The following is a 24,525-nucleotide window of genomic DNA, read 5'->3' as shown; positions in this document are numbered from 1 at the left end:
GGTTGACACACAATGATTTCCTTGATTCAGTTGGGGGCCCTCGAAGGAAACTCACTTGCATAGGGTATCTGAGAAGCCACATTTCCTGTGTGGGGATGCTTGCCATTGCAAAAGAAGCCGTAGCGCTGGAGATGACATGACAGCACCGTTCCTGCGGAGGCCCAGGCCTGGGGGCAGGGGGAGGGAGAGGAGACACCCTCCCTGCGGGTTCCTGTCTTCTTCTTTCCTGCTTTGTTTCTGACTGCTTGCCCTCCCTTTGAAGGGAGGGAGGCTGCCCTCTGTCTCTGGGCTGGGCTTCAAAGTCCATCACTTTGAAAAGAGATTTTGTAGGAGCTAGAAGCTCTTCTGCTGGTCCAGCCAAGGGCAGACCCAGGGCTTACATCACGGAGCAGCTTCCACTTCCTCATTTCAGCAGCTTCTGGACTCCTCACCAAAAAAAAAAAAATCAAAACAGGTTCAGCCCTTTTTTTTTTTTTTTAAACTTCAGTCCACATTGGGTTTCCATCAACAGCCTGGAGAGAAAGAGAGAGACGCAGGCAGAAACACACCGCAAGTGACTGCAGGAGTGAATCTCTTCCCCCTGCGCTGCTGGGGCGAGTCAGTGGCCCGGCTGGGACCTCTTCAGGCTGCTCTGCCCACTCTGGAGAGACCTGGGCAAGAACCTGGCCTCACCATGACCCAGCTGCAGTTCAAAGATGCTTTTTGGGTGAGTGAGTGACTTTCTCTTCCCCCAGATGGTCTGGCTGTCACCTTCCCTCAACCTCCCAAAGTTTTCCAGCTGAATAGACGTTGGTGTGTTTGAGTGGGGTTTTTTGTAAGTGAAAAAATCAAGGAAAAGGGCCCCCTTGGAAGTGTTCCTCCCCTCCCCCCAGCTTCCTCCTGCTTCTGCCACAATGAGAGTCCTATTCATCCCTCTTGGTGAAGAGAGGGCTGACAGCTCATCAAAGTCCGGACTGGCCATTTCCCCCTTTAAATGTCAAATGCTTGGTTCTATTTTCTGTCACCTTCCTCAGTCTTCGCCTTGCCTCTCGCCTGCAGGAAGGGCATCCAGGTGGCAAGAGGCTCTCTCTCTGTCTCAGACCCGCCCTACCAGTGTTCCCTCCTCCCCTTGGTGGGACGGATCCTCCAGGGCACAAGATGCCCTCTGGGCTGTCCAGGCCAGGTGCTGACAGGAGAAAACCCCCTGGGGACCCTCAGGTCTTGGCTGCTCTTGGGCTGTGACCTGCATGTAAGGAAGCAGGCTCAGAGAGGAGGCATCCTGCCTGCTAGGCAGCTTCTGATGTGAATGTGACACATGTAGTAGGAGAGGTCAGAGAGCCACTTGTGCTCAGAGAAATTATCAGGGCTTTTGCCCGACTGGAAGGAAGGAAGCAAGCATAATTAAGTACTTACTATGTGCCAGGCATTTTATAAATATTCTTATTTGATCCTCACAAGAGCTGTGGGAGGGAGGTGCTATTAGTATCCCCATTCTACAGTTGAGGAAACTGAGGCAGACCGAGGTTAAGTGACTTACCCAGGGTCACACAGCTATTACGTGTCTGAGGCTACATTTGAATTCAGGTCTTCCTGACTTCAGGCTCAGCCTTAGGGCTGCCCTTGGTCTGAGGGAGGGTTAGCGTGTGGCTTATTCTGCAGGTGGCTGCTTAGGGGGAGGATCTTAGAATCCAGAACCGGAAGGGACCTTGGTAATCATCCTTGTCTTATGGGAGAGGCAGTGTCTGTGGTGTGTTGGTCATGGAGTCAGGAAGACCTGGGTTCGATCTGGGTCGGTTTTGTGACCCGGGTGAAGTGACAATCTCTCTGAGCCTGATTCCTCATCCTTATGAGTGGAATAATAATAGCATTTACCTCATGATGCTTGGTACTGTGCCTGGCACACAGTAGGCGCTTAATAAATGCTGGTTAACCGACTGCATGAAATCATAGGTTTATTTCAAGGCTCAAATGAGATCATGTGAGTAGAGGGCTTTGCAAACCATAAAATTCGGTGTGGATTTCAGCTCTTGTCAATACATGTCATTGGTTCATAAATTGGGGGCTGGAAGGGATCCCCAAGGCAATCGATCTAACCTGCTCATTTTACAAATGAGACAACCAAGGCACAGAAAATGATGTCATGCAATGACGGAGTGCTGAGAATTTAAGACACAGCCCTGGCCTCTGATTCTAAATCCAGTAGACTTTGCACCGTAGCATAGGAGCTGAGGATGGGACACCTTTCCCTCCAAGGTTGGCATTTCCAGGTCCTCTGGTCCACCTGGAACCTGAAAGAGAACCACCTCTACAGCCTCCCAGGCAAGGGATTGTCCAGCCCCTGCCAGAGGACCTCTGGTGATGGGGGGCTCATATGAGGTGGCACATTCTATTTGGGGGAGACCTGTCGTTATTAGGAAGTTTTCCCTTGTACTTCGAGTCCACAAGTATTAAGTGCCTACTATGTGCTAGTCAGCCATTTGTCAAGCCTTTATTAAGTGCTTACTATGTGTCAGACAATTAGCATTTATTAAGTACCTACTGTTTTCCAGCCAGTCAATAGGCATTTATTAAGTGCCTACTATGTGTCAGCCAGTTCCTAGGCATTTATTAAGTGTCTACTATGTACCAGCCAATCACTCATCAAGCACTTGAGTGCTTATGTGCCAGCCAGTCAATAAGAATTTATTAAGTGCCTACTGTGTGCTAGTCAACCACTCAAGCGCCTGCTATGTGCCAGCCAGTCACTCGTCAAGCATTTAAATGCCTACGTGCCAGCCAGTCAATAAGTACTTATTAAGTACCCACTGTGTGCCAGCCAGTCACTCATCACTCTTTTAAATGCAGTCAATAAGCATTTATTAAGCACCTACTATGTGTCAGGTACTGTGTTGGGTGCTGGGAATAAAAAAAAGATGGAAGACAGTCCCTGCCCTCAAGGAGCTCGCAGTCTAATGGAGGAGACAATGAGCCGACATCATACAAACTAACCATAGACAGGTTAAACTGGAGGTGATCTGAGAGGGATACACTCCATGTAGCCCAACCTGCTTCTACACATCGTTCATATTTCTGGCCCCTCCCCGGCTCCAGGACTGTGCAGAGCTGGTCTCTGACATGTCAGCTCTTCACTTCCTTCAACACAGTGACCGCCCTTTCCCAAACCTTCTCTCATTCCAAACATGCCAGATCCTCTGCCCAGTCCTGGAATGGCACGGCTTCCGGGTCTCTCTCACTGTCCAGTTTGTCCTCCTCTGACCCTTGCTGGCTTGGCACCCAGAGCAGAGTCTACTCTGCAGGTGTGGTCTGACCGGGGCAGAGGACAGTGGGATTATTGTCCAGCAGCCCAAGATGACACAGGCTTTGGGGATGGCTGGGTCCCACCATTGGCTCAGCCTGCCCCTGTGGTCCACCAGAAAGAGAGCCCCAGAATCCCAGAGTTGGGTGGGGCTTCAGACGCCCCATTAGCCCAACCTGACCCAAATAAGAATTCCCCTTGATATCGAATCAGGCCAATATTCATCCATCCTTTGCTGGGGTGAAGGGGAAGCCCACTCTCTCTGGAGGGAACACTTCCCACTTTGGATGGCTATCATCGTTAGGAAGTTTTCTTTGAGTGGATACAGCCTTGGACTAATTATGAGGACCTCGATTCAAATCCTTCCTCAGACACTAATTCTGTGACCTTGCTAAAAGGCTGCACTGTACCTCAGTTTCCTCATCTGAAAAATGGAGGGTGCGGGGGGCGGGGGTGGAGAGTGAATTCAACGGCCTCTAGGGAACCTTGTAACCCTAGCTCTTTGATTCTGACATCAAGCCTGAGGTATTTATTACACACACTGGTGCCTAGTTGATTTTTTTTTAACCCATGATGGACTTTGCATTTCTTGAGATGGGACCCATTGAAGATGCTCCAAATGCTAGTTTAGCTGAGGCCAGGTTGGGCACCTCAAAGACAGCTGCCTGCTAGAGATATGGTGGGTGACGAAGAGATGGAGAAGAGGATTCAGGGAAGAGGTTTCTGGAAAGGGACTGCTCTTAATGGCCAAGAAGGAGGGTGGGGCAGGTAGTGGTGAGAGCTGAGTAAGCAGCCCGAAATAGCTTCCTGAGAAGCCTACTGTATTGGCAACCCCACCCTTCTCAGAGCTCCCAGTGCCTCGTGATGCTCCCTGATCTGTAGCCCCTGCTTTCCTCTACGTCCCCCTTCCCTGCTCCAGGGGCTGCACCCGGGCAGAGGTCACAGCTTTCCCCTCCTCTGTGTGCCCACCATTGGCTAACAGGGTTGGCTTAGGCTCAGCTCCATCAGGAGCCTCCAGTCACCACCTGGATTGCCCTTCCCTCCACAGCCTCTATGCAGGGCAGAGGGGCTCTGAACCCAGGTGCTAGTCCACTGGAGGACTCTTAAAGCCTAGCAATTTGGACTGGGTGGGCTTACACATCACAGAACCTCTCTGATTTTAACTTCCAAAGTCACCTGCTATAGGAGGCCTTTCTGGATTTCCCCTCATTGTTAGTATCCCCTCCCACCCCAACTTACTTTGAGTTTATTGAGGGCAAACTCCCATGTGTCTTGTATTCCCAGAGTTCAGCACCAAGTGCTTGGTCGATAAACACTTGCTTGATTTTTCAGAGAGGAGGAGACTGAGATCCGCAAAGGTAAAGACTTTGGCTAGAAACTGAGAAACCAGGTAGGATGTCTTGGCTGAGACACAAAACAGGCTATACAGTCTTGGATGAGTCATATAACCAATGAGATCCTTCCCAACTCTGAGACTCCATGAGTTAATCTTTCCCTCAGTTTCTCCATCTCGAAATCAGGGAGAATAATACCATTCCAGCCCACCTCCCAAGGAGCTTATGATATCAGATGAGGTACTGATCATAAAAGGACTCTCCAAAAATACAGTATCAAGTACAGCTCAAACGTGAGGCTTTCTTTGAAGCTGTTTTTTCATTTCTTGGGGTTGTTTGAAATGATCACGTGCAGTAATAACAGCAATAATGGTAGCGCCTCAATGCTTACAAACCTCCCTCATCCAGAAGAGAGGATTCCGAGTCAGGTCAGTGCTCAGATCTGCCCCACAATGTGTGACTTTGGTCCAGTCCCTTAAATTTCCTCAGTTTTACCTGCTGCACAAGGAGATAGGCGTAGATAGTCCCATCCAGTCCCAGATCTATGATCCCAAGGCATTTATGTGGCTGCCACACCTGTTAGGGAGGGATATGGATGAAAGGGAGACAAAAAGGACTCTGCGCAGTCCAGATTGCACTTGACTGGAAGCTTTTGGACCTTACACAGAGAACCCTGGAAGCCTCGTTCAGCATTGATTGACTCTTTACACACAGTTCTAACAACTGGATCATCTGGCTACTTAATTCATAAAAGAGACATAAAAGAAATATGTACATTAGAATAGACCCTTGGAATCTCAGAACTGGAAGGAACCTCAGAGATCATCTCGTCCAACACACATCTGGAATAGGACTCCCCCTCTATATGTAGGAGCTGCAGACAGGTGTGTTCATACGTTGATACTAACGGATAATGACATCTGATTTCCAGCTGATGGCAAAGGAGGAGACAGAAAAACTTAAAAAAAAGCAGCCACAAGTTATTAGCCCCATTTTACAGATGAGGAACCCAAGGTAGGGTGGATTTCCTGTGAACATACAGCTGTGGAAGTGGGACCTTGAGTCCAGGTTTTCTGACTCTCAAGTCTGGGGTTCATTTCTTGGCAGGCACTGACTGCCATCCTGACTACTCCCTCAGATAAAAGTGACTTTGTTTCCCAACTGGTCAGTCCTCTTAGAATTTTCAAGGAAAAAAAAAAAGAAACTCTGGCCTTGGAGTCCCTCCTTACCCCTTCCCACTTTCCCTGCCCCATAACATCTCTTCTCTTGGGAGGCAGCCTGGTGGAACAGGATTTGTAATGAAGAAGAACCAGATTTGAATCCTACCACTGATGTCTCTTAGCTGTGTGACTCTGGGCAAGTCACTTAATGTGTCAGCCTCAGTTTCCTTATCTGTAAAGTGGGAATGATAAGAAGAATAAGAATAAAGTCCATCATACCACAAAGACTCCTGCCCCTGTAAGAAGTCAGTGCATGTAGGGGAAGCTGGAATCATCTACTGGAATTGAACCCAAGCTGATAAACCCAAGATGCCCCTCTTTTCACTTTCTTAGAGTCATAGAATGAATGAATATGCTCATTTACTACAGGATCCAAGATGAAAGGGACATTAAAGGCCATCTAGTCTAATTCCCTTATTTTATAGATAATATAAAGGCCCCAAAAGAGGAAGCCACTTGAGAGAAAGGTAGTAAGTGGGATTTGAATTCAGGGTCTCAGACTTCAAGTCCGGTGCTCTTTCTATGGCACCATCTCCCTATTTGGAGTAAGGCTTGATCTCAGTGCTGGAGGCACAGAGATGAAATGACCAGGGAGCTCATGGTCTACCGAACGGCATGGAGGCAGCCAAGGGGAGACCAAGGCAGAGGGCTTCAGCGACATTCGAGGACAGAGAGAGAACATGTTCGGCCAAGGGAGGACTCATGGGAAGTTTCTGAAAGGCTGAGTGAAGACTTCGTGAATTCAAAGATGAGGGAGAATCCAGCAAACAGGTGAGCTGGGATATCCAGTGCCCGAAGAGAGGGAGCATGAAAGACAGATTGGAGAGAGCCTTGAACACTGGGCTAATGAGCTTGCATTTTATCTTAGAAGCTGTTGGGAGCCAAGAAAGGCTTAGAACAGGAAAATGATCTGTGGCTTAGGATGATCACTTTTTCAGGAACTGGGTTATTTGTGGAGAAAATAGAAACAGGGAGATCAGGTAGAAGGCTTTATGACAAGTGAGAGGGACAAGGGCCAGGGGCAGTGGATAGAAAAAGATGGGTGGGAGAGGTGGCTTGGTTTTGGTCCAGACTTGTAATTTAATTAGTATAGGGAACTCCAGTATAGACACTTTCTCTACCAATGAAGGTTGGTCCTTGCTCTGCAACTTTTAAGTTTAAGAGAATCATTGCTGAAGGTGATGTGCCCAGGTCAGTGACTGAGCTCATGTGTGGCAGATGTGGGATTTGAATCCAGGTTTTCTTCACTCCAAAGGCGGCCTGTTATCTGCCCTCTGTGGGAGACAATGAGGCTAACTGACGGATTCAGGCCACTGGTTACCTGTGGAGGGGATGGTTGGGGAGAGGATGTGGAACTGAGGGAATCACAATCATAGAATGTCTGAGATGGAAGAGAATTAGGGAATTAGGGAAGCCAGCTATGGGTGATGTCATTGGGCTTCTTTGAAAACGAAGGACCAACAACTTACCAGGTATTCTAGCTGCTCTCCCAAACCAATGGCTCACACATGACCTTTCGCAGATGGGGATCCTGAGACCCAGAGGCACAAGCTCACTTGGGCTAAACTCTAGGTCTTCAAGATGTTTTTGTGGCTGCTATGCCTTCAGTGACCTTCTTCCCTCCCTCCCTCTTTGATTCCTCCCCATCCTTGAAAGCCTAACTCAAATGCCACCGCCTCCAGGAAGCCGTCCTTGATCTACCTTGTTAGTATCAACATTCTTGCTGAGACTTCACCTCCTCTGTTTTGCATTGCTTTAATGCACCCACATATAATGTTAAGTATCACAGCTATCTGTGCTTGTGTCATACCCCAAATTGAACTGTAAGCTCCATGAGGACATGTCTTATTTGAATTTTGTGTCTCTACCTTGCGTTGAGAAAGGACAAATAATATATGTTAGTAAAATTGAATTGCAACATCTATAACATAGTACTTATGAGAAAAGATACAGACTCACCCTTGTATGATGCAAGCACACTTCTACCCCCACCCCAGTCCATCCTCTACTTTCCTGGACCCCAGTCCAAATTTCCTTCTATTTCCTCAGCTTGTGGCAACCTTCCTGTGGCACTATTTGGATTAGGGTCCAGCTGTAGTAGAGTCCAGGGCTGGGCCCTGAAGGGACCCCCTCCTAGACATCTCTCTTTCTATGATATTTCAGGGCTCATAAAGGCCTTCCCTTACAACAGCCAGATGAGGTACCAATTTAAATTACCAATATAAACATCCCCATTTTACATATGAAGTGATTAAAGCTGTGACAGGTAAAGAGACTTACTATCACACAGGTAGTGGAACCTGGATCTTCTCAATAGAAACCTATTGTTCTTTTCGCTAGGGGAGGCTGCTTTACTCCCCGCTTCCCCTCAGGCTATTCCATTCTAAGCTGGAAGTAGAGCAAGACGTCTGTAGAAAAGTGCAGACTCAGCCAAAGACTAGCCCTAACAGGTGTCAGCACCATGGCCAGAGATAGGAACAGAGCCCATGACAGCTGGCTCACTCTGCCCTATGGCTGTGGAAAGTGGTGGAGATGGCACAATCCAACTGCCTTGTCCTGCTGCTTTGGACACGCAGGGGTGGTGTGGAACAGGAACTTTTAAGGGGAAAAAAGAGCAGTTCTTGCTCCAACTAGTTCATTAGATCAGCGCAAGGTTGAAGAGCCTTTGGTTAGATTCAGTTGATTTTAGAGAGAGAGCTTTAAAGCCAGGTAAATTGGAACCACAGAATCTGAGGGCTAGAAGTGAACTCAGCAGTCACATAGCCCACCCTACACCTGAAAGGAATCCCCACTATAACGCACAGTGATTAGTTGGCCTGTGCTAGAAGATCTCCAGGGAGAGGGAAGCCAACCCCAACAAGGTAGCCCACTCCATTTGGGAATAGTTTGAATGCTTAGGAAGCTTCTTCCTGACATCAGGCTTAAATCTGCCTTTTGGTCGTCTTTCCTATATTCCTGTGGTTGCCCTTTGGGGGCGACAGAACAAATCTCATCAACCTTTCACGTACCAGTTCTTCAAATATTTAAACTCTCCAGTCCCCACTGAGGTTTCTGTTCTTTAGATGAAACATCCCAAGTTCCTTTAAATACTCTTCCTAGGATATCATCCCAAAGTGCTTCACCATCGCTCTTGCCTGCCTTTGGGCAAGTGCCCTTTTTCTACTATATCAGAAATAAAATAGGTTAGAAGGTCTCCTTCTGAATGTCCATCCACCATTCAAGCTCTGTGCCTCCTAGCAATCTCTGCTCACCAGTCACAGTCTTACACACACACACACACACACACACACACATGCAGTGCTTTGCATTCTGGGAATCTGAAACTTTCAGGGTAGAAGCTTAACACAGTCCCTGGCACAGAGTAGGCACTTTAAAAATGTTTGTTGACTGACTGACTGGCTGTGAGAGATAAGTAAGTACAGAATATTCCCAGTGTCCGGAACAACTCACTTGCCTCTCATGTCAAAAGTACACTTGCCCAATCTTGATAGTATGAAGTATGTACAGACAGGGGTAAGAATGCCCATCTCGTTTCCTAGTACACAAGGAGTAGAAACACATTCCTAAAATCCAACCTTACAGATATTATCAATACTTTAGAAATATAAACCAGTGGTACACTAGTTAAGTCAGGTCAAGTCATCAAGCATTTCTTGAGCACCTACTATGTGCCAGGGACTGTGCTAAGCCCTGGGGATATAAAGACAAAAAAAAATCAGCCCCAGCCCTCCAGGAGCTCCCAGTCTAACAGAGGAGACAACATGCAGGCAACTAACTTAGGGAAGGCACCAGCATTAAGGGGTTCAGGAAAGGCTTTTTGTGGAAGGTGGGATTTTATCAGAGACTTGAAGAAAGCCAGGGAAGCCAGGAGGCAAAGATGAGCAAAGGGAGCATTCCAGGCATGGACGGGGGGGCAGCCATAGAGCATGCCCAGAGCTGAGAGATGGGATATCTTGTTGGTGGAACAGCCAGGGTCACCAGATCATAGAGTACAGGGTGGGTTGTAAGGGGTATGAAGGCTGGAAAGATGCCACTCAGCTCTGCTGGTTACCCAGCATCTGCCTTTCCTGGTCTCTGAAAGGCAAAGTATCCTACTTGGGAAGTTACAAAAAAACCATGCAGCTACAGCCCTGTCCAGAATGACAGGGAGACCATGGCCTTTAGAAATGGTGCCATTTTATACTCTGGAGGTTAAAGGAAGAGGACCCCCTTTCAGTGCCCTGCCAGGACCTTGGCACCTTTAGACTATCTCCAGCATGAGCCTGCACTCAGGGATTGGTAGAGCCGCGCGTGTGCTCGTGATTGACTGATTAGTCATGAAGCTCTCCGGACTCTCTGGAATTGCTGCTTTGTGAGACTTTATATGACCTGGCTTTCCCAATTGAGTGACACATATGGCCTCAGGTCAACATATTTGGCAACAGGATGTCAGCCCCAGGGACCTGCCTGAAGAGGAAGTTGGTGGTTAGAGTCTGAGTTGGTTCTTTTTTCATGTCCGGGAAGATCACCCCAGGAACCTTGAAACAGGGGCCACAGCCTGGGCCAATCAGAGAGTGCCTCAGGGCTGCTGAGGCTAAGGGAAGGAAGTGGAATCCAGTTCGTGGGGTTCCCTCATGTGGGCAGGGTGCAGCCAAGCCCCTAGATATGAATTGAATGAGAGAGGAGGGAGGAGAAGATGCTAGGCTTGGGGGGGGCAGCTAGGTGGCACAGTGGATAGAGCACCGGCCCTGAATTCAGGAGGACCTGAGTTCAAATCCGGCCTCAGACCAAACACTTGACACTTACTAGCTGTGTGACTCTGGGCAAGTCACTTAACCCCAATTGCCAGAGAGAGAGAGAGAGAGAGAGAGAGAGAGAGAGAGAGAGAGAGAGAGAGAGAGAGAGAGAGAAGATGCTAGGCTTGTTCTGCATGCCTATGTTTTTATTTATTTATTATTTATTTTTATTTATTTTTAAAATTTATTTATTTTTAGTTTTCAACATTCACTTCCACAAGATTTTGAGTTCCAAATTTTCTCCCCATCTCATCCCTACCCCAAGATGGCATGCCTACATTTTTAAAGCCCTTTCACTGAATCTTCCACGGGATGGAAGGGAAGCACTATTGTTATCCCTACTTGATAAGTGAGGAAACTGCTTCCTAGAGACTTTATTTTTATTATTCACCTTTTGGTGAGGCAGTTGGGGTTAAGAGACTTGCCCAGGCTCACACAGCTAGTTAAGTGTCAGGTGTCTGAGGGCGGATTTGAACTCCGGTCCTCCTGACTCCAAGGCCGGAGCTCAATCCACTGCATTACCTAGCTGCCCCTCCTAGAGACTTTAAATAACTCGTTTATGGTACACTACAGAGTTCAGCTCAAACAATTATTAGGCACCTATTGTGAACAGCTCCTTCTGTGATTAGTGCTAGGGAAGCATAGATGAAAAGTAACAATGCCTGCCCTCATGGAACTCCAACTCTCCTAGGAGGAATATGGCATGTATACAAGTTAGCATGGAGACTATAAAAGGGACAAAAGGAAGAAGGAAAATCTGAGGAGGCAGGGCTCACTTTTGCCTGGGGGAATCAGGGAAGTCTTGGAGGAGGTTTTTTTCCAGCTGGGTTTTGAAGGAAGAGAGTGATTCCGTGTCTCTTTATTACCTCTGGGGTCAAATATAAAATCCTCTGTTTGGCATTTATAGCTCCTCATAACCTGGCCCTTCCTCCCTACCATGTGCTCTGTGTTCTATTGGTTGCTTTTCCCACCCGACCCTCCACCTCCCATCTCCATGCCTGGCACTGGCTGTCTGCCATGTTGGAATCCCTCCCCTCCACCTCTTAGCCTTGGTGGCTCCCTCCAAGACTCAGCCTAAACCCCTCCTTCTGCAGGATGGTTCTACCATTCCCCCCCCATCCCCCAGCTGCCAGCCAGTGCCTTCTCTTCTCAAGTCACCTTCCATCCCTGTACCTTCTTCCTCTGGCTCTGCCTCTGAGTGCCCAACCACACTCATATTTTCTCCCCCCTTAGAATGTAAGCGCCTTGATCATTTTTGCTTTTTCTCACGTGGCCATGCTTTAGTCTCTCTCCCACCCTTACCATTTGTGTCTCCAGCACTTACTTAGCACAACAGGGCCTAGCACATAGTAGGTGCTTAACAAATTCTTGCTTGATTTTAACAGGTAGTGAGAAGATAATGTTCTTGTCACGGGGGATGGCCTGCGTCAATGAATGGAGATAGGAGAGAATCGGTCTGGGAACCAAAAATAAGCTAGAGTGTACTATAGCTTGTTTAAGGGATAATTGTGAGTTAAGGCTGGAAATATAGGTTGGAAACAGGTTATGAAAGGCCCTTGGTGTTGGGCTAATGAGTTTGTATTTATCCCCTGGGGGTCACCAGAGATGCTTGAGCAGGGGAGTTAGGAGATTAGTCCTGAACCTTGAAAAGATGACTTTGGCATCCATATGAAGGATGAACTGGAGGGACTGGAGGCAGAAACCCTCTTATATGAGGGTTACTAGGGGAGCGCTGATGAGGAATCCAGGTGTTCATCTCTGCACCTTTCTTTAGTGCTGTCCCCTGTGCCTAGAATGGATTCTCTCCAAAGTCTCAATCTGACCATTGGCATTCATTTCTTCCTTCTTTCAAGGACCAAATCTAACCATGTGAAGCCTTCTCTGCCTTCTTCACTCTAGCACCACCCTCCTAGTACTTTGTGCCTCTCTGAAGTACTTTGTAATCTCCCCATGTAATTCGTACCTCTCCTAAGCCCTTATACTTGATTTAATATTACAAATCTGCCCTAGCTCTGCTATGAGACTCTACATTCCAGAAGGGGAGGTCTGTCATATTCATCTTTGTCTCTGTGGGGATTGAGTGCAGGACCTGGTCCATGGCAGGTGTCTTGAGTTTAATTGAAATTCAACCTTAAAGCATGATATAAATGCTAGCCTTTATTAATATGATTCCTTTCATTCTTTCTTATTGTGCCCTCTGGGGCCGAGCAGAAAAAGTCCAGCTTTCCTTCCACATGCCCGCCATTGTGGCTTCCCTGTCTTCTCTCCTTCACACTAACCATTTCCAGTTCCTTTAAAGGAGCCTTGTAGGGACAGATTACAAGGCCTTTGGTTATCCTATTTGCTGTCCTCTAGACATCCTCCAGCAGAGGGAAGGGCAAGAGAATTTCTTAACATTTTGGACTATGTTTCATGATTTTTTTTGCTTTTAAGATGTCAAATGACACTTCCGTAAACGGCTTGCTTCCTGGTTTTCTGCATTGCCCATAAGTGGTCAGAGCGCCTAACCAAGGTCTCTGATTTAAGCTCCTCTCAGTGGTCACTAGCCCTTCTCTGACCTTTTCTATCTGTCCTCCTGAGAAGTCACATAAAAACAGGCTTTATCATGTGCGTAATTAACTCTTGCCTTCTTGGAGCATCTTGAGTGCATTTAATTATTTTCCATCTTTTCTGTGGTGCTCTAGACAGCCGAGACCTAGAACAGTAACTGGCAATCTTCATGCCTCAGGCACATAGCACAAACTATGTCCTCATCTTGGTTGTGTGTGTGGTGGGGGGTGGATATCCTTGGATACCATGTGGGCCCTGATTGAGGAGGTTGCCACGAGGTGGGGACAATGCAAGCATGACTTAACGAGATGTGCTTTCTATGCTGCTAAAGAACTGAAAGTGTGGTGAATTGCCCTCTAAATGTCAGCACCCTGGTGTAACAACCAGATTGCCCTTCCTGAGTTCTGTTGCTGCTGAGAGTCCAATCAGGGTGGAATCTTCCCATTCTGTTTCAGCATCCAGAAAGGTGATCACATTCTGGAGAACTCCATTTGTCTGTTATGAGTCTAGCCCTGTCTGGAGGCCTCTTGAGTGCACCTCTCAAAACAATAGGAAGAGGGACAAAAATAAAACATTAGGAGCGAGGATCCTGAAAGTGCTCAGGCTCTTGGATTACCTGAAGGGATGAAAGTCTGATGCCGGGTGAGAAGGAATATAGGGAAGGACAAAAGATGCTCTGAAAAAATACTAGACGAAACAATTATAAATTGAATATTAAGGATGAAGAATGGGGAGGGCGCAAAATGATTCAAGGACATCACATCACTCTACTTCTCAGTGCCTCAGTTTCCCCATCTGTAAATCAAAGGTAATCATGGAGTTGTTGTAAGGCCAGTGCTTTGTAAACTGTAAAGACATCTTTTAATTCAAATACTAAGTGTCTGCATGCTATTATTATCTCAGTGACTGGAAGAGACTTCATATTACCAGTTGAGATGAGGAAGTTGGGGAGAAGCTGGTTGGGAAAAGATGATGAGCTTGGTTTTGCACATGTTGAGTTCTGTTTCCTTTTAGGAACGTTCTCTATAAGCCTCTGGAAATCCAGGACTGGAGTCTGGGTGAGGAGATAGGACTGAAGACTTGGGAGTGGTCAGTGCCCAGATGATAGATGAGGCCATGAAAATGAATAAATGAGTTAAGGAGAGAAGAACAGGGAGCTAGCAATGGTGTCAGGGAGCCTGATGGATGGAAGGCTTTGTATGGATGTTGGTGGAAAAGGAGAGCCATAAGTGGAAATTTGTTCATCTGAGCAAAAACAATGCAGGGGAACTCGGTGGCGCACACCAGAGTCACTCTGGCCTCTGGGAGGAAGGAAGGAAATAAGCATTTATTAATCTCCTACTATGTGACCCACACTGTGTTAAATGCTTCACAAATACTGTGGCATTTGAGTATTACAGCAACCCTGGGAGGTAGGAGCTATTATTATCCCCATTTTACAAGTGGAGAAACTGAGGCAAAGAAGAAACTGAAAAGGGCTCTCATCACCCCCATTTTACAGATGAGGAAACTGAGGCTAAGTGACTTACCTAGGGTCACACAGCTAGTAAGTATCTGAGGTCAGATTTGAACTCAGGGCTTCCTGATTCCAGACCCTGCACTCTACCCACTGTACCACTTTTTTGCCTGGGAGAGGGAATGCTCTATCTCTACCCTTTCCTTTTCTACCCCATTACCTTTTCATCTTGTCTTCTCCCAAAGCTCCTCCCCCCAGTCTCTAAGAGGGGGGAGCTGACAGAAGATCATGGTTGGGTAGTATCACCCTAGGAAGAAAATCCCCCTAAACCCTCCAATATTACCTCCCAAAATAAAGCCCTGGCTCCACCCTAGTTATGGTTCTAAGGGTAGGCAAATTAGGGCCCAAAAGAAAGGAAAGGCAAAAAATGAGGCCAGAGGCATTGAAGACAAGCTACTCACAGGATTACAGAGTGAGAGTTGGAAGAGGCCATGGAAGTCAGCTACCAACCCTCTCACTTTATGGAGGGGGAAACTGAGGCCAGTAGAGAAAGCCAGCTTGTCTTGGATCACAGCATCTACACAACCTTGCCTGAGGCCAGACCTGGAAACCAAGGGTGCTGACCATATCCAAGGACCCTGGAGCCCTCACCATATTATTATTGTTAATATCATTATCAAATTACATCTTGATTAAGGCATTTAGAGTACTTTCCTCATAGCAATCCTGTGAGGTAGATGTAATATTTGCCCCATTTTACAGATGAGGAAACTGAGGTTCAGAGAGGAGAAATGATTTGTTGACTGCCACGTGGTCCCAAGTCAGGGGTGGGACCTGAACCCAGGTCTCCTGGCTGGAAATCTAGCTCCCTTTTCACATTCAATCAATCGGATCAGCAAACATTTATTAAGCACCTGCTGTGTGCCAACCTCTGGGCACTAGCGTGAAAAAGACAAAAGTACTATAGCCTTTTCCCTCCAAGAGCTTGCATTCTCCTGGGGGGAATGAGGAGGAGCAGGATGCAATATATTCAGAGCATAGACACGAAATGTATACGAAGTGATGGGCTGGGTATGCACTAACGCCCGAGGCAATCCGTGAAGACTCCCTGAAGGAGGTGGTACTTGAGTTGAACCCTGTAGGGAACCAGGGGTTCCAAGAGTTGAAGGTGAGGAAGAAGAGCATCCCAGGAATGAGGGCTAGCCCAGACTGATGGAAGGTCATATGGGACAGCAAGCAAGCCAATCTGCCTAAAGCATCGATGCCGAGCAGCCCAGGAGGACAGGCTGGAGCCGGACTGTGAAGTGGGTTCCATGTCAAACAGAAGAGTTTGCATTTTGTCCTGGAGGCAATGGGGATCCTCCTGTGGGAGCTTCTTGGCCTACTCCAGATGCATCCCTTTGGCGCTGTGTGGAGGAGGATGATTGGAGAGTGGAGGCAGGGAGACCCAATCAGAGGCTGCTGCAATCGTCCAGGAGTGCGGTGATAGGTATCTGAGCTAGCGTAGTTTACAGAGGGCCTGTTCCCTAAGTGTAAAATATAGAAACAGTCACACTATTTCCTTTCTTTCTGGTCACTTAACATGGGCTTGAAGGCTGAGAGAGAACAGCTTTGTGGTGACCACCTCCTTTAAAAAAAGGAGTCATAGGAGGCTAAGAGGAAGTTGGGGGATTCAGGAACTCAGAAAGCAAGGTGTTAGAAGAGAGCTGTCCAAACCTTGCTTTCAGGACTTTGATCCTCTAGCCAGCTCTAGTCCAAGTCTGGCCCAACAAGTCCAGGAAATGAAAGGAGTCCCCTCCCCTCCCCCTCCCCTCCCCTCCCCTTCCCTCTCCCTCCCCACTCCCCCTCCCCCCTTCCCTCCCCTTCCCCTCTCCTTTCCTTCCCCGTCTCTCCATACTCCTCTTCCACTTTCCTCCTCAGTCAGAAGAGATGGAGTTGACACCTGGTTTGGGGCTGCTGTGGTAGTACTCTTACCTGTCTGCTGATAGATGTGTGTGTGATTCTTGTGTCTGGTTGTTATTTAATAATGTTAAAAGCTGACATTTATATGGTGTTTACCTTGTACCAGGCTCTGTGCTAAGTGCTTTACAATTATTATCTCATCTGATCCTCATAACAACCCTGGCAGGTAGGTGCTGTTATTACCCCCATTTTACAGATCAGGAAACTGAGGCAAACAAAGGTTAAGTGACTTGCCCAGAGTCACATAGCTAGATACTGTGCAAGATGATTCTTGAACTCAAGTCTTTTGACTCCCGGCCCAGGGTGCTATCCACGGTGGCGCCCAGCTCTGTTTTCAGGGTGCCTGCCTCTAACGCAAGTTCCTTCCCTCTTCTTAATTGCTGCTTCTGATCCTACAAGTAGCCTTGAAGACCACATAACCTTGCTTGTCAGAAGTGTGTGTAGACAGAGCAAATTGGAGTCGAGGAAAGTCAAGATCTGCTTCCCATGTGGGAGCTGAGGTGCCGAAGAAACAGAAAGGTGGCGAGAAAATTCCCCTTTTCGGTTGCCAAGTGAGCTGTTTATTTCTTGTTCTGCCTTTGCTTAGCTAAAACCAGAAAGGGACAGAGGGAGAAAGAGGAAGGCGAAGAGGAAGAAAGGGGATGGGAAGGGACTCCTGTCACCGAATACAGCATCATCAAAGTCAGGATTCAATCCAATCTCATTTATTCTGGCTCTTTACAGAGCACCTACTGAGTACGCAAGCCTGTGCTTGGCTGCACCGAGGGGGGAGTTAGGAAGAGGAGAAGATCTTGTGTCCATCGCTGGGAGACAAGACTCCCACAAAAAGCTTCAGCAAGAAGCAGCAGGCTCCCTCTTGGCGTAGATCTCCAAGCCCAGCCTGGGCGGGGTGGATTCGATGCCCCGTGAGGTCCCTTCCAGCTCTGAACTTCCAGAGTTTATGGACTGGAACACAGAGAGAAAGCTACAGACTAGTGTGGGACCAGGCGAGTGCTAGGTTCCGTTTAAGCAAGGAGCAAAAGGAAGGCATGATAAGTAGAATTTTGTAACTGAACTCCCAGGTCGGAGAGAAAACACATCCATTAGCAAGTTCACTGGTGAGTCTGTGGTGCTGTGTTTCATGTTATTCAGTGTCCCCATCTGTGACAGGGCTGGGCTACATCACCTTTAGGGTCCCTTCCAGTCAATACTCTGGGTTCTAGCTTCTAGCTGAGAGATTCTATGTTCTAATGTTTTCTTTCTTTGACAGTCTTTGTTTGAGGGTCCCTTCCAATTTTGACATCCTATGTTCTAAGTTTCTATCTAGCTCTGACATTCCAAAATTCTATCATAAGTACCCTGGATTTGGAAGGCTAGTATAGTTTGGTAAGACAGTAACCCAAAAGGGAGACTCTAGGCTCACCTCTGCCATTAAGCAGCTGTGTGAGTTCACACAAATCCCTTCCTTTCCATCCAGTGCTCTTCATAGCCTTGTCCTCCCATAAATTTGGCATAGGAGGCAGCTCGATGTGTTGAGGGCCTTCTGTCATTTTTTTCAAATACCAAATGGAGAACAAGGATTGTCCATTGGCCAGTCAGTCAATCAGCAAGCATTTACTTTTTAAAATACATTTTATTTTCTCCTAATTACATGTTAAAACAATTTTTAACATTTTTTAAAAGTTTTGAATTCCAGATTCGATTCTTCCCTTCCTCTTTCCCCTCCCCCCTCCCTGAGATGGTAAGCAATCCAATATAGGTTATACATGTGTAATCACAGGGCAGCTAGATGGCGCAGTAGATAGAACACCAACCCTGAAGTCAGGAGGACCTGAGTTCAAATCCAGCCTCAGACCAAATACTTGACACTTATTAGCTGTGTGACCCAGGGCAAGTCACTTAACCCCAATTGCCTAAAAAAAAAAATTAAATTTAAACATACATGTGTAATCATGTAAAACATTCCTATATTAGTCATTATACACAAGAAGACTCAAATAAAAGAAAAAGAATGAAAGAAAGAAAGTGAAAAAATAGCCTGCTTCAGTCTGTATTCAAACAATATTAGTTCTTTCTCTGGAGGCGGATAGTACGCTTCATCATTAATCCTTTGGGATTGTCTTGGATCATTGTATTGCTGAGACTTACTAAGTCACTCACAGTTCTTCATAGCGCAATATTGCTGTTACTGTGAGCAGCATTGTCCTGGTTCTGTTCACTTCATTTTGCATCAATTCATGTAAGTCTTTCCAGATTTTTCTGAGATCACCCTGCTTGTCATTTCTTATAGCATAACAATATTCCATTACAATCATATACCACAGCTTGGTTAGCCATTCCCCAATTGATGGGCATCCCTTTGATTTCCAATTCTTTGCCACCACAAAAAGAGCTGCTATAAATACTTCTGTACATGTGTGCCTTTCCCCTTTTTTATTATCTCTCTGGGATACAGACTTTACAATGGTATTGCTGGATCAAAGGGTATGCACAGTTTTATAGCCCTTTGGGCATAGCTTCAAATTGCTCTCCAGAATGCTTGGATCCCTTCACAGCTCCACCAATAGTCCATTAGTGTCCCAGTTCTCCCACATCCTCTCCAACATCCATCATTTTCCTTTTTTTTTCTGTCACATTAGCAAATCTGATAGGTGCAAGGTGGTACTTCAAAGTTGTTTCAATTTGCATTTCTCTAATAACTAGTGATTTAGAGCATTTTTTATATGACTATAGATAGCTTTGATTTCTTTGTCTGAAAACTGCCTGTTCATACTCTTTGACCACTTATTAACTGGGGAATGACTTGTATTTTTATAAATTTGTCTCAGTTCTCTAATGTTTGAGAAATGAGGCCTTTATCAGAGATACTTGTTGCAAAAAAATTTCCCCAGTTTTCTGCTTTCCTTACAATTTTGGTTGCACTGGTTTTATTTGTGCAAAAACTTTTAAATTTTATATAATCAAAATTATCTATTTTACATTTTTTAATGCTTCTTATATTTTCTTTGGTCCTAAATTCTTCCCTTATCCATAGATCTGACTGATAAATTATTCCATGCTCTCCTAGTTTGCTTATGGTATCACCCTTTATGTGTAAATCATGTACCCATTTTGACCTTATCTTGGTATATCGTGTGAGATGTTGGTTTATACTTAGTTTCTGCCACACTGTTTTCAAGTTTTCCCAGTAGTTTTTGTCAAATAATGAGTTTTTGTTCCAAAAGCTTCAACAATCATTTATTAAGTACTTATTATATGGCAGGCACTGTGCTAAGGTCTGGGGATACAGAGAAAGGCAAAAACAATTCCTTTCTTTAATGAGCTCACATTCTAATGAGAGAGACAACATAAAAATAACCAGATACATAACCAGATAGATGGAAGGTAATCTCAAAGGGGAAGGCACTAGCAACTGGAAGGACTAAGAGAAACTTCCTATAGCAGATGGGATTTGAGATGACTCTTGGAAGAATACCTGGAAAACTCAGAGGCAGAGGTGGGGTAGAGAGCATTTCAAGTATAGGGGACAGCCAGTGCAAACCTAGAGATGGGAAATGGGGCATTGTGTACAAGGAACAGCAAATGGGCTGGTATAGATGGATCATAGAGTTCATGGAAGGGGCCAAGTTGTGAAGAGCTTGAAATGCCAGAGGGCTTTATATTTGATACTAGGTAATAGAGCCTCCTCTGGATCACTGCCTGGCTGTGGTAGGAGGGCTTGTGTAGGTCAATGAAACTATGAGCTATGCTGTCCAGGGTTACCCAAGATGGACAGATCATAGTGGAGAGTTCTGACCCAAGATGATCCACTGGAGAAGGGAATGGCAGTACCTTTTCCAAGAAAACCCCACGGACAGTACTAAAATGACAAAAGAGATGACATAGGAGGATGAGCACCTCAAGTCAGAAGGTGTGGAGGACAACCACAAGTAGTTCCAATATTAGTGAAACCACTGGGCCAAAGCTGAAAAGAAGCTCAGCTGCGTCTAGTGACAGAAGGAAAGTCTGATACTGCAATGAGTAATATTGCATAGGAATGTAAGATCTATGAGCCAAGGTAGATATGGTCAAACAGGAGACAGAAAGATTAAACATTGATATCCTCGGTGTCAATAGACTTCAATGGACAGAAATGGGTGAACTAATTCAGGTGATCATTACATGTACTGAGGTGGGCAAGAATCCCTTAGAAGAAATGGAGCAGCCCTCATAGTCAATAAAATGGTGAGAAAAAGCAATACTGGGGTATAATCTCAAAAATTACAGAATGATATTTGTTCTAATCCAAGGCAGACCGTTCAACATGACAGTAATATGCTCCAACCACTGATGCCAAACATACCAAAGTTGATTAGTTCTGTGAAGGCCTACATCTTCTAGAAATAACACCAAAAAAAGATGTCATATCAGACTATCTGGGTATGACCTAAATAACAGCCTTATGAATATGAAGTGGAGGTGATGAACAGATTTAAGGGATTACATCTGGTAGACAGTACCAGAAGAACTATGGACAGAGGTTTGCAATATTGTACAAGAGTAGCAACAAAAATAGCAAGAAAGCAAAATGGTTGTTTGATGAGGTTTTACAAATAGACGAGGAAAGAAGGAAAGTGAAAGGTGGTGGGAGGGGAAGAGAAAGATACACCCAAATGAATGCAAAATTCTGGAAAATTGCAAGGATAAGAAACGAGCAATGCACAGAAATAGAAGAGAATAATAGAATGGGAAAGACAAGAGATCTCTTCAAGACAATTAGAGATATTGAGGGAAAGTTTCATGCAAAAATCAACATGATAAAAGACAAAGTGGTAGAGATTTAATAGAAGTAGAAGAGATTAAGAAGAGGTGGCAAGAACATACAAAAAACTGTACAAGAAATATCTTAACATAACTGATAACCACAATGGTGTGGTTACTGATCTACAGCCAGACATCCTGGAGAATAGTCGAGTGGGCCTTAGGAAGCATTGCTAACTATGAGGCTAGTGGAAATGACGGAATTCCAGCTAAGCTATTTAAAGCCCTAATAGATGATGCTGTTAAAATGCTAATATGTGTTAATAAAGTGTTAATATGCCAACAAATTTGGAAAACACAACAGTGGCCACTGGATTGGAAAAGATCAATTTACATCCCAATCCTAAAGAAAGGAAATGCCAGAAAATGTTCAAATTACCAAACAATTGAACTTATTTCACATCCCAACAAGATTCTGCTTAAGATTCTGTGAGTTAGGCTTCAGCAACATGTGAACCAAGAATTACCAGAAAAGTAGGCTGCTTTTCAAAGAGGCAGAACTAGAGACCAAATTGCCAATAATCTCTGGATTATGGAGAAAGCAAGGGAATTACAGAAGAAACATTTATTTCAGCTTCATTGACTAAACTAAGGCCTCTGACTGTGTGGATCACAGCAAAATATGGCAAGTTATCAAAGAGATGAGAGTACCAGATCATCTTACTTGTCTTCTGAGGAGCCTGTATGCAGACCAAGAAGGAATAGTTAGAACTGAATATGGAACAGCTGATTGATTTAAGATTGGAAAAGCAGTATGACAAGGCTGTATATCGTCACCTTATTTATTTAACTTATATATAGAGTATATCATGCAAAATGCCAGGCTATGTGAATCAAAAGCTGGAATTAAAGGTTACTGGGAGAAATATCAGCAATCTCAGCTATGCAGACAATACCACTTTGATGGCAGAAAGTGAAGAATTAAGAAGCCTCGATGAGAGTGTAAAAGCTGACTTAAGGCTTAACATTAAAAAAACTAAGATCTTGGCAACTTGTCCCATCACTTCCTGGCAAATAGAGGAAGAAGAAATGGGAGCAGTGTCAGATTTTATGTTCTTGAGCTCAAAGATTGCTATAGATGGTGACTGCAGCCATGAAATTAAAAGACACTATGGCAAATCTGGACAGCACATTAAGAAGCAGAGACCTCACCTTGCCAACAAAGGTCTATATAGTCATAGCTATGGTTTTTCCTGAAGTAATATATGGCTGTGAGAGTTGGACTATAATGAAAGCTGAGTGCTGCAGAATCGATGCTTTTGAATTGTGGTGCTGGAGAAGACTTTTGACCGTCCCTTGGACATCAAGGAAATCAAATCAATCAATACTTAAAGAAATCAATGCAGACTCACTGGAATACTTTGGCCACATATTGAGAAGCTGGGACTCACTGGAAAACATCCTGGTGTTGGGAGATGGCAGAGGATGAGATGAACAGATAGTGTCATGGAAAGAACAAACATGAGATTGGACAGACTTCGGGAGGTAGCACAGGATAGAAGGGCCTGTTGTGCTGTGGTCCATGGGGTCACAAAGAGTTGGACATGACTCAAAACGACAACAACAAAGGTAACAGAGAGCCACTGTAGTTTATTGGGTTGGGGGCAGAGTGAGCGGACTTGGCATAGGCAGACTTATATTTTAGGAAAATCAGTTTGGCAGCTAAGTGGTGCATGGACTGGAGTAGGGAGAGACTTGAGGCAGGGAAAGCAGTTTGAGGAGTATTGGAATAAAAAGTCAAGGCATGAGATAATGAGGGGCTGAACCAGAGAATAGAGAAGGGGATATATATCTATATCTATATCTATATATATATATATATATATATATATATCTATATATATATATATATATATAGATGTATATAGATAGATAGATAGATAGATAGATATAGATAGATATAGATATATAGATATATAGATATATAGATATATAGATATATATAAAAGATGTTGTGAAGGTAGAATGACAAGATTTAACAAGTTTGGATACATGGGGTAAGTGAAAATGAGAAGTTGAGGAAGACACTGAAGTCATGCGCCTGGAAGGATAGTCTCTGTTTTAGCATCTAGTAGGTAGACAGAAGGGTCAAAAGCCAAGCATGCTGAGTAGGATGTTATAACTGATTTAGCCAAGAGGAATAGAAAACCCACCCAGCAGTAAGGTTACCATCTTGACTCCTCCCTCCTTACCCCCATCCCCATATCCAATCTGTTGCCAAATCCTTTAATTTAACCTTTAACCTTTGCAACATCTCTCAAATATGCCTTCTCTCCTCTGCATTGCCACCCCCTTGGTCCAGACCCTCACCATCTCATTCCTTTACTCTAGCAATAGCCTGCTAATTGGTTTCCTTGCCTCAAATCTCTTCCCACTCCAATGCATCCTTCACTCAGCTATCAAACTGATCTTCCTGACCATCTTCTCTCTCTCTCTCTCTCTCTCTCTCTCTCTCTCTCTCTCTCTCTCTCTCTCTCTCTCTCACACACACACACACACACACACACACACACACACCCCACTTAATAATGCCAGCAGCTCCCTATCACAGCCAGGGTCAATATAAAATCCCCTATTTGGCTTTTAAAGCCCTTTATGACCTGGCCCTCCTCTACCTTTCCAGTCTTTTTATATTTTATTGCTTCCCTCACCACCCCCACCACTTACTCTGCCATCCACTGATCCTGGCTTCCTTGCTGCTCTTTGAATAAAATACTGCAGATCCCTACTCTGGCCATTTTCACAGGCTGCCTCCCATGCCTGGAATTCTCTACATCCTCATTTCCATCTTCTGGCTTTGCTGGCTTCTTCTAAGTCTCAGCTCAAATTCCACCTTCTACAAGAAGTCTTTCCCAGTCCTTCTCAACAGAAGGAAGTGCCTTTCCTCTTGATTATTGTCCACTTGTCCTGTATATGGTTTGTTTGTATATAATTGTTTGCACCTTGTCTCCTTTATTAGACTGTGAGCTCCTTGAGGGCAGAGACTGTCTCTTATCTTTCTTTGTATCCCCAGAGCTTAGCACGGTGGTTGGCCCGTGGTAGATTCCTAATAAGTCCTTGTTGATTTGACTTTACTTGACTCTCTGTTGCCTCCAGAGGTGCTCAAGTATCTGCTCTTAATACCCAAATACCTAAGCATCTACTATCACTAAGTGCCTAAGAACCTACTATTAAT

At 45.3% G+C, this 24,525-nt stretch overlaps 1 protein-coding gene across 1 annotated transcript in view; it reads left to right on the top strand.

Moving 5' to 3' along the window:
* The first annotated feature begins 310 nt into the window (after window positions 1-310).
* Window positions 311-24,525, top strand: part of PSTPIP1 (proline-serine-threonine phosphatase interacting protein 1) — a 101,043-nt gene continuing 76,828 nt past the window's right edge. Inside the window, exon 1 of the mRNA XM_020975985.2 lies at window positions 311-706. Coding sequence (XP_020831644.1) covers window positions 674-706 — 33 coding nt within the window. The 5' untranslated portion in view covers window positions 311-673. The remainder of the gene's footprint in view (window positions 707-24,525) is intronic.

This window comes from Phascolarctos cinereus, unplaced genomic scaffold (genome assembly GCF_003287225.1).
Source record: "Phascolarctos cinereus isolate Bilbo 61053 unplaced genomic scaffold, phaCin_HiC Scaffold_3;HRSCAF=262, whole genome shotgun sequence".
Taxonomy (NCBI): Eukaryota; Metazoa; Chordata; class Mammalia; order Diprotodontia; family Phascolarctidae; genus Phascolarctos; species Phascolarctos cinereus.
This window is presented reverse-complemented; position numbering and strand designations above follow the sequence as displayed.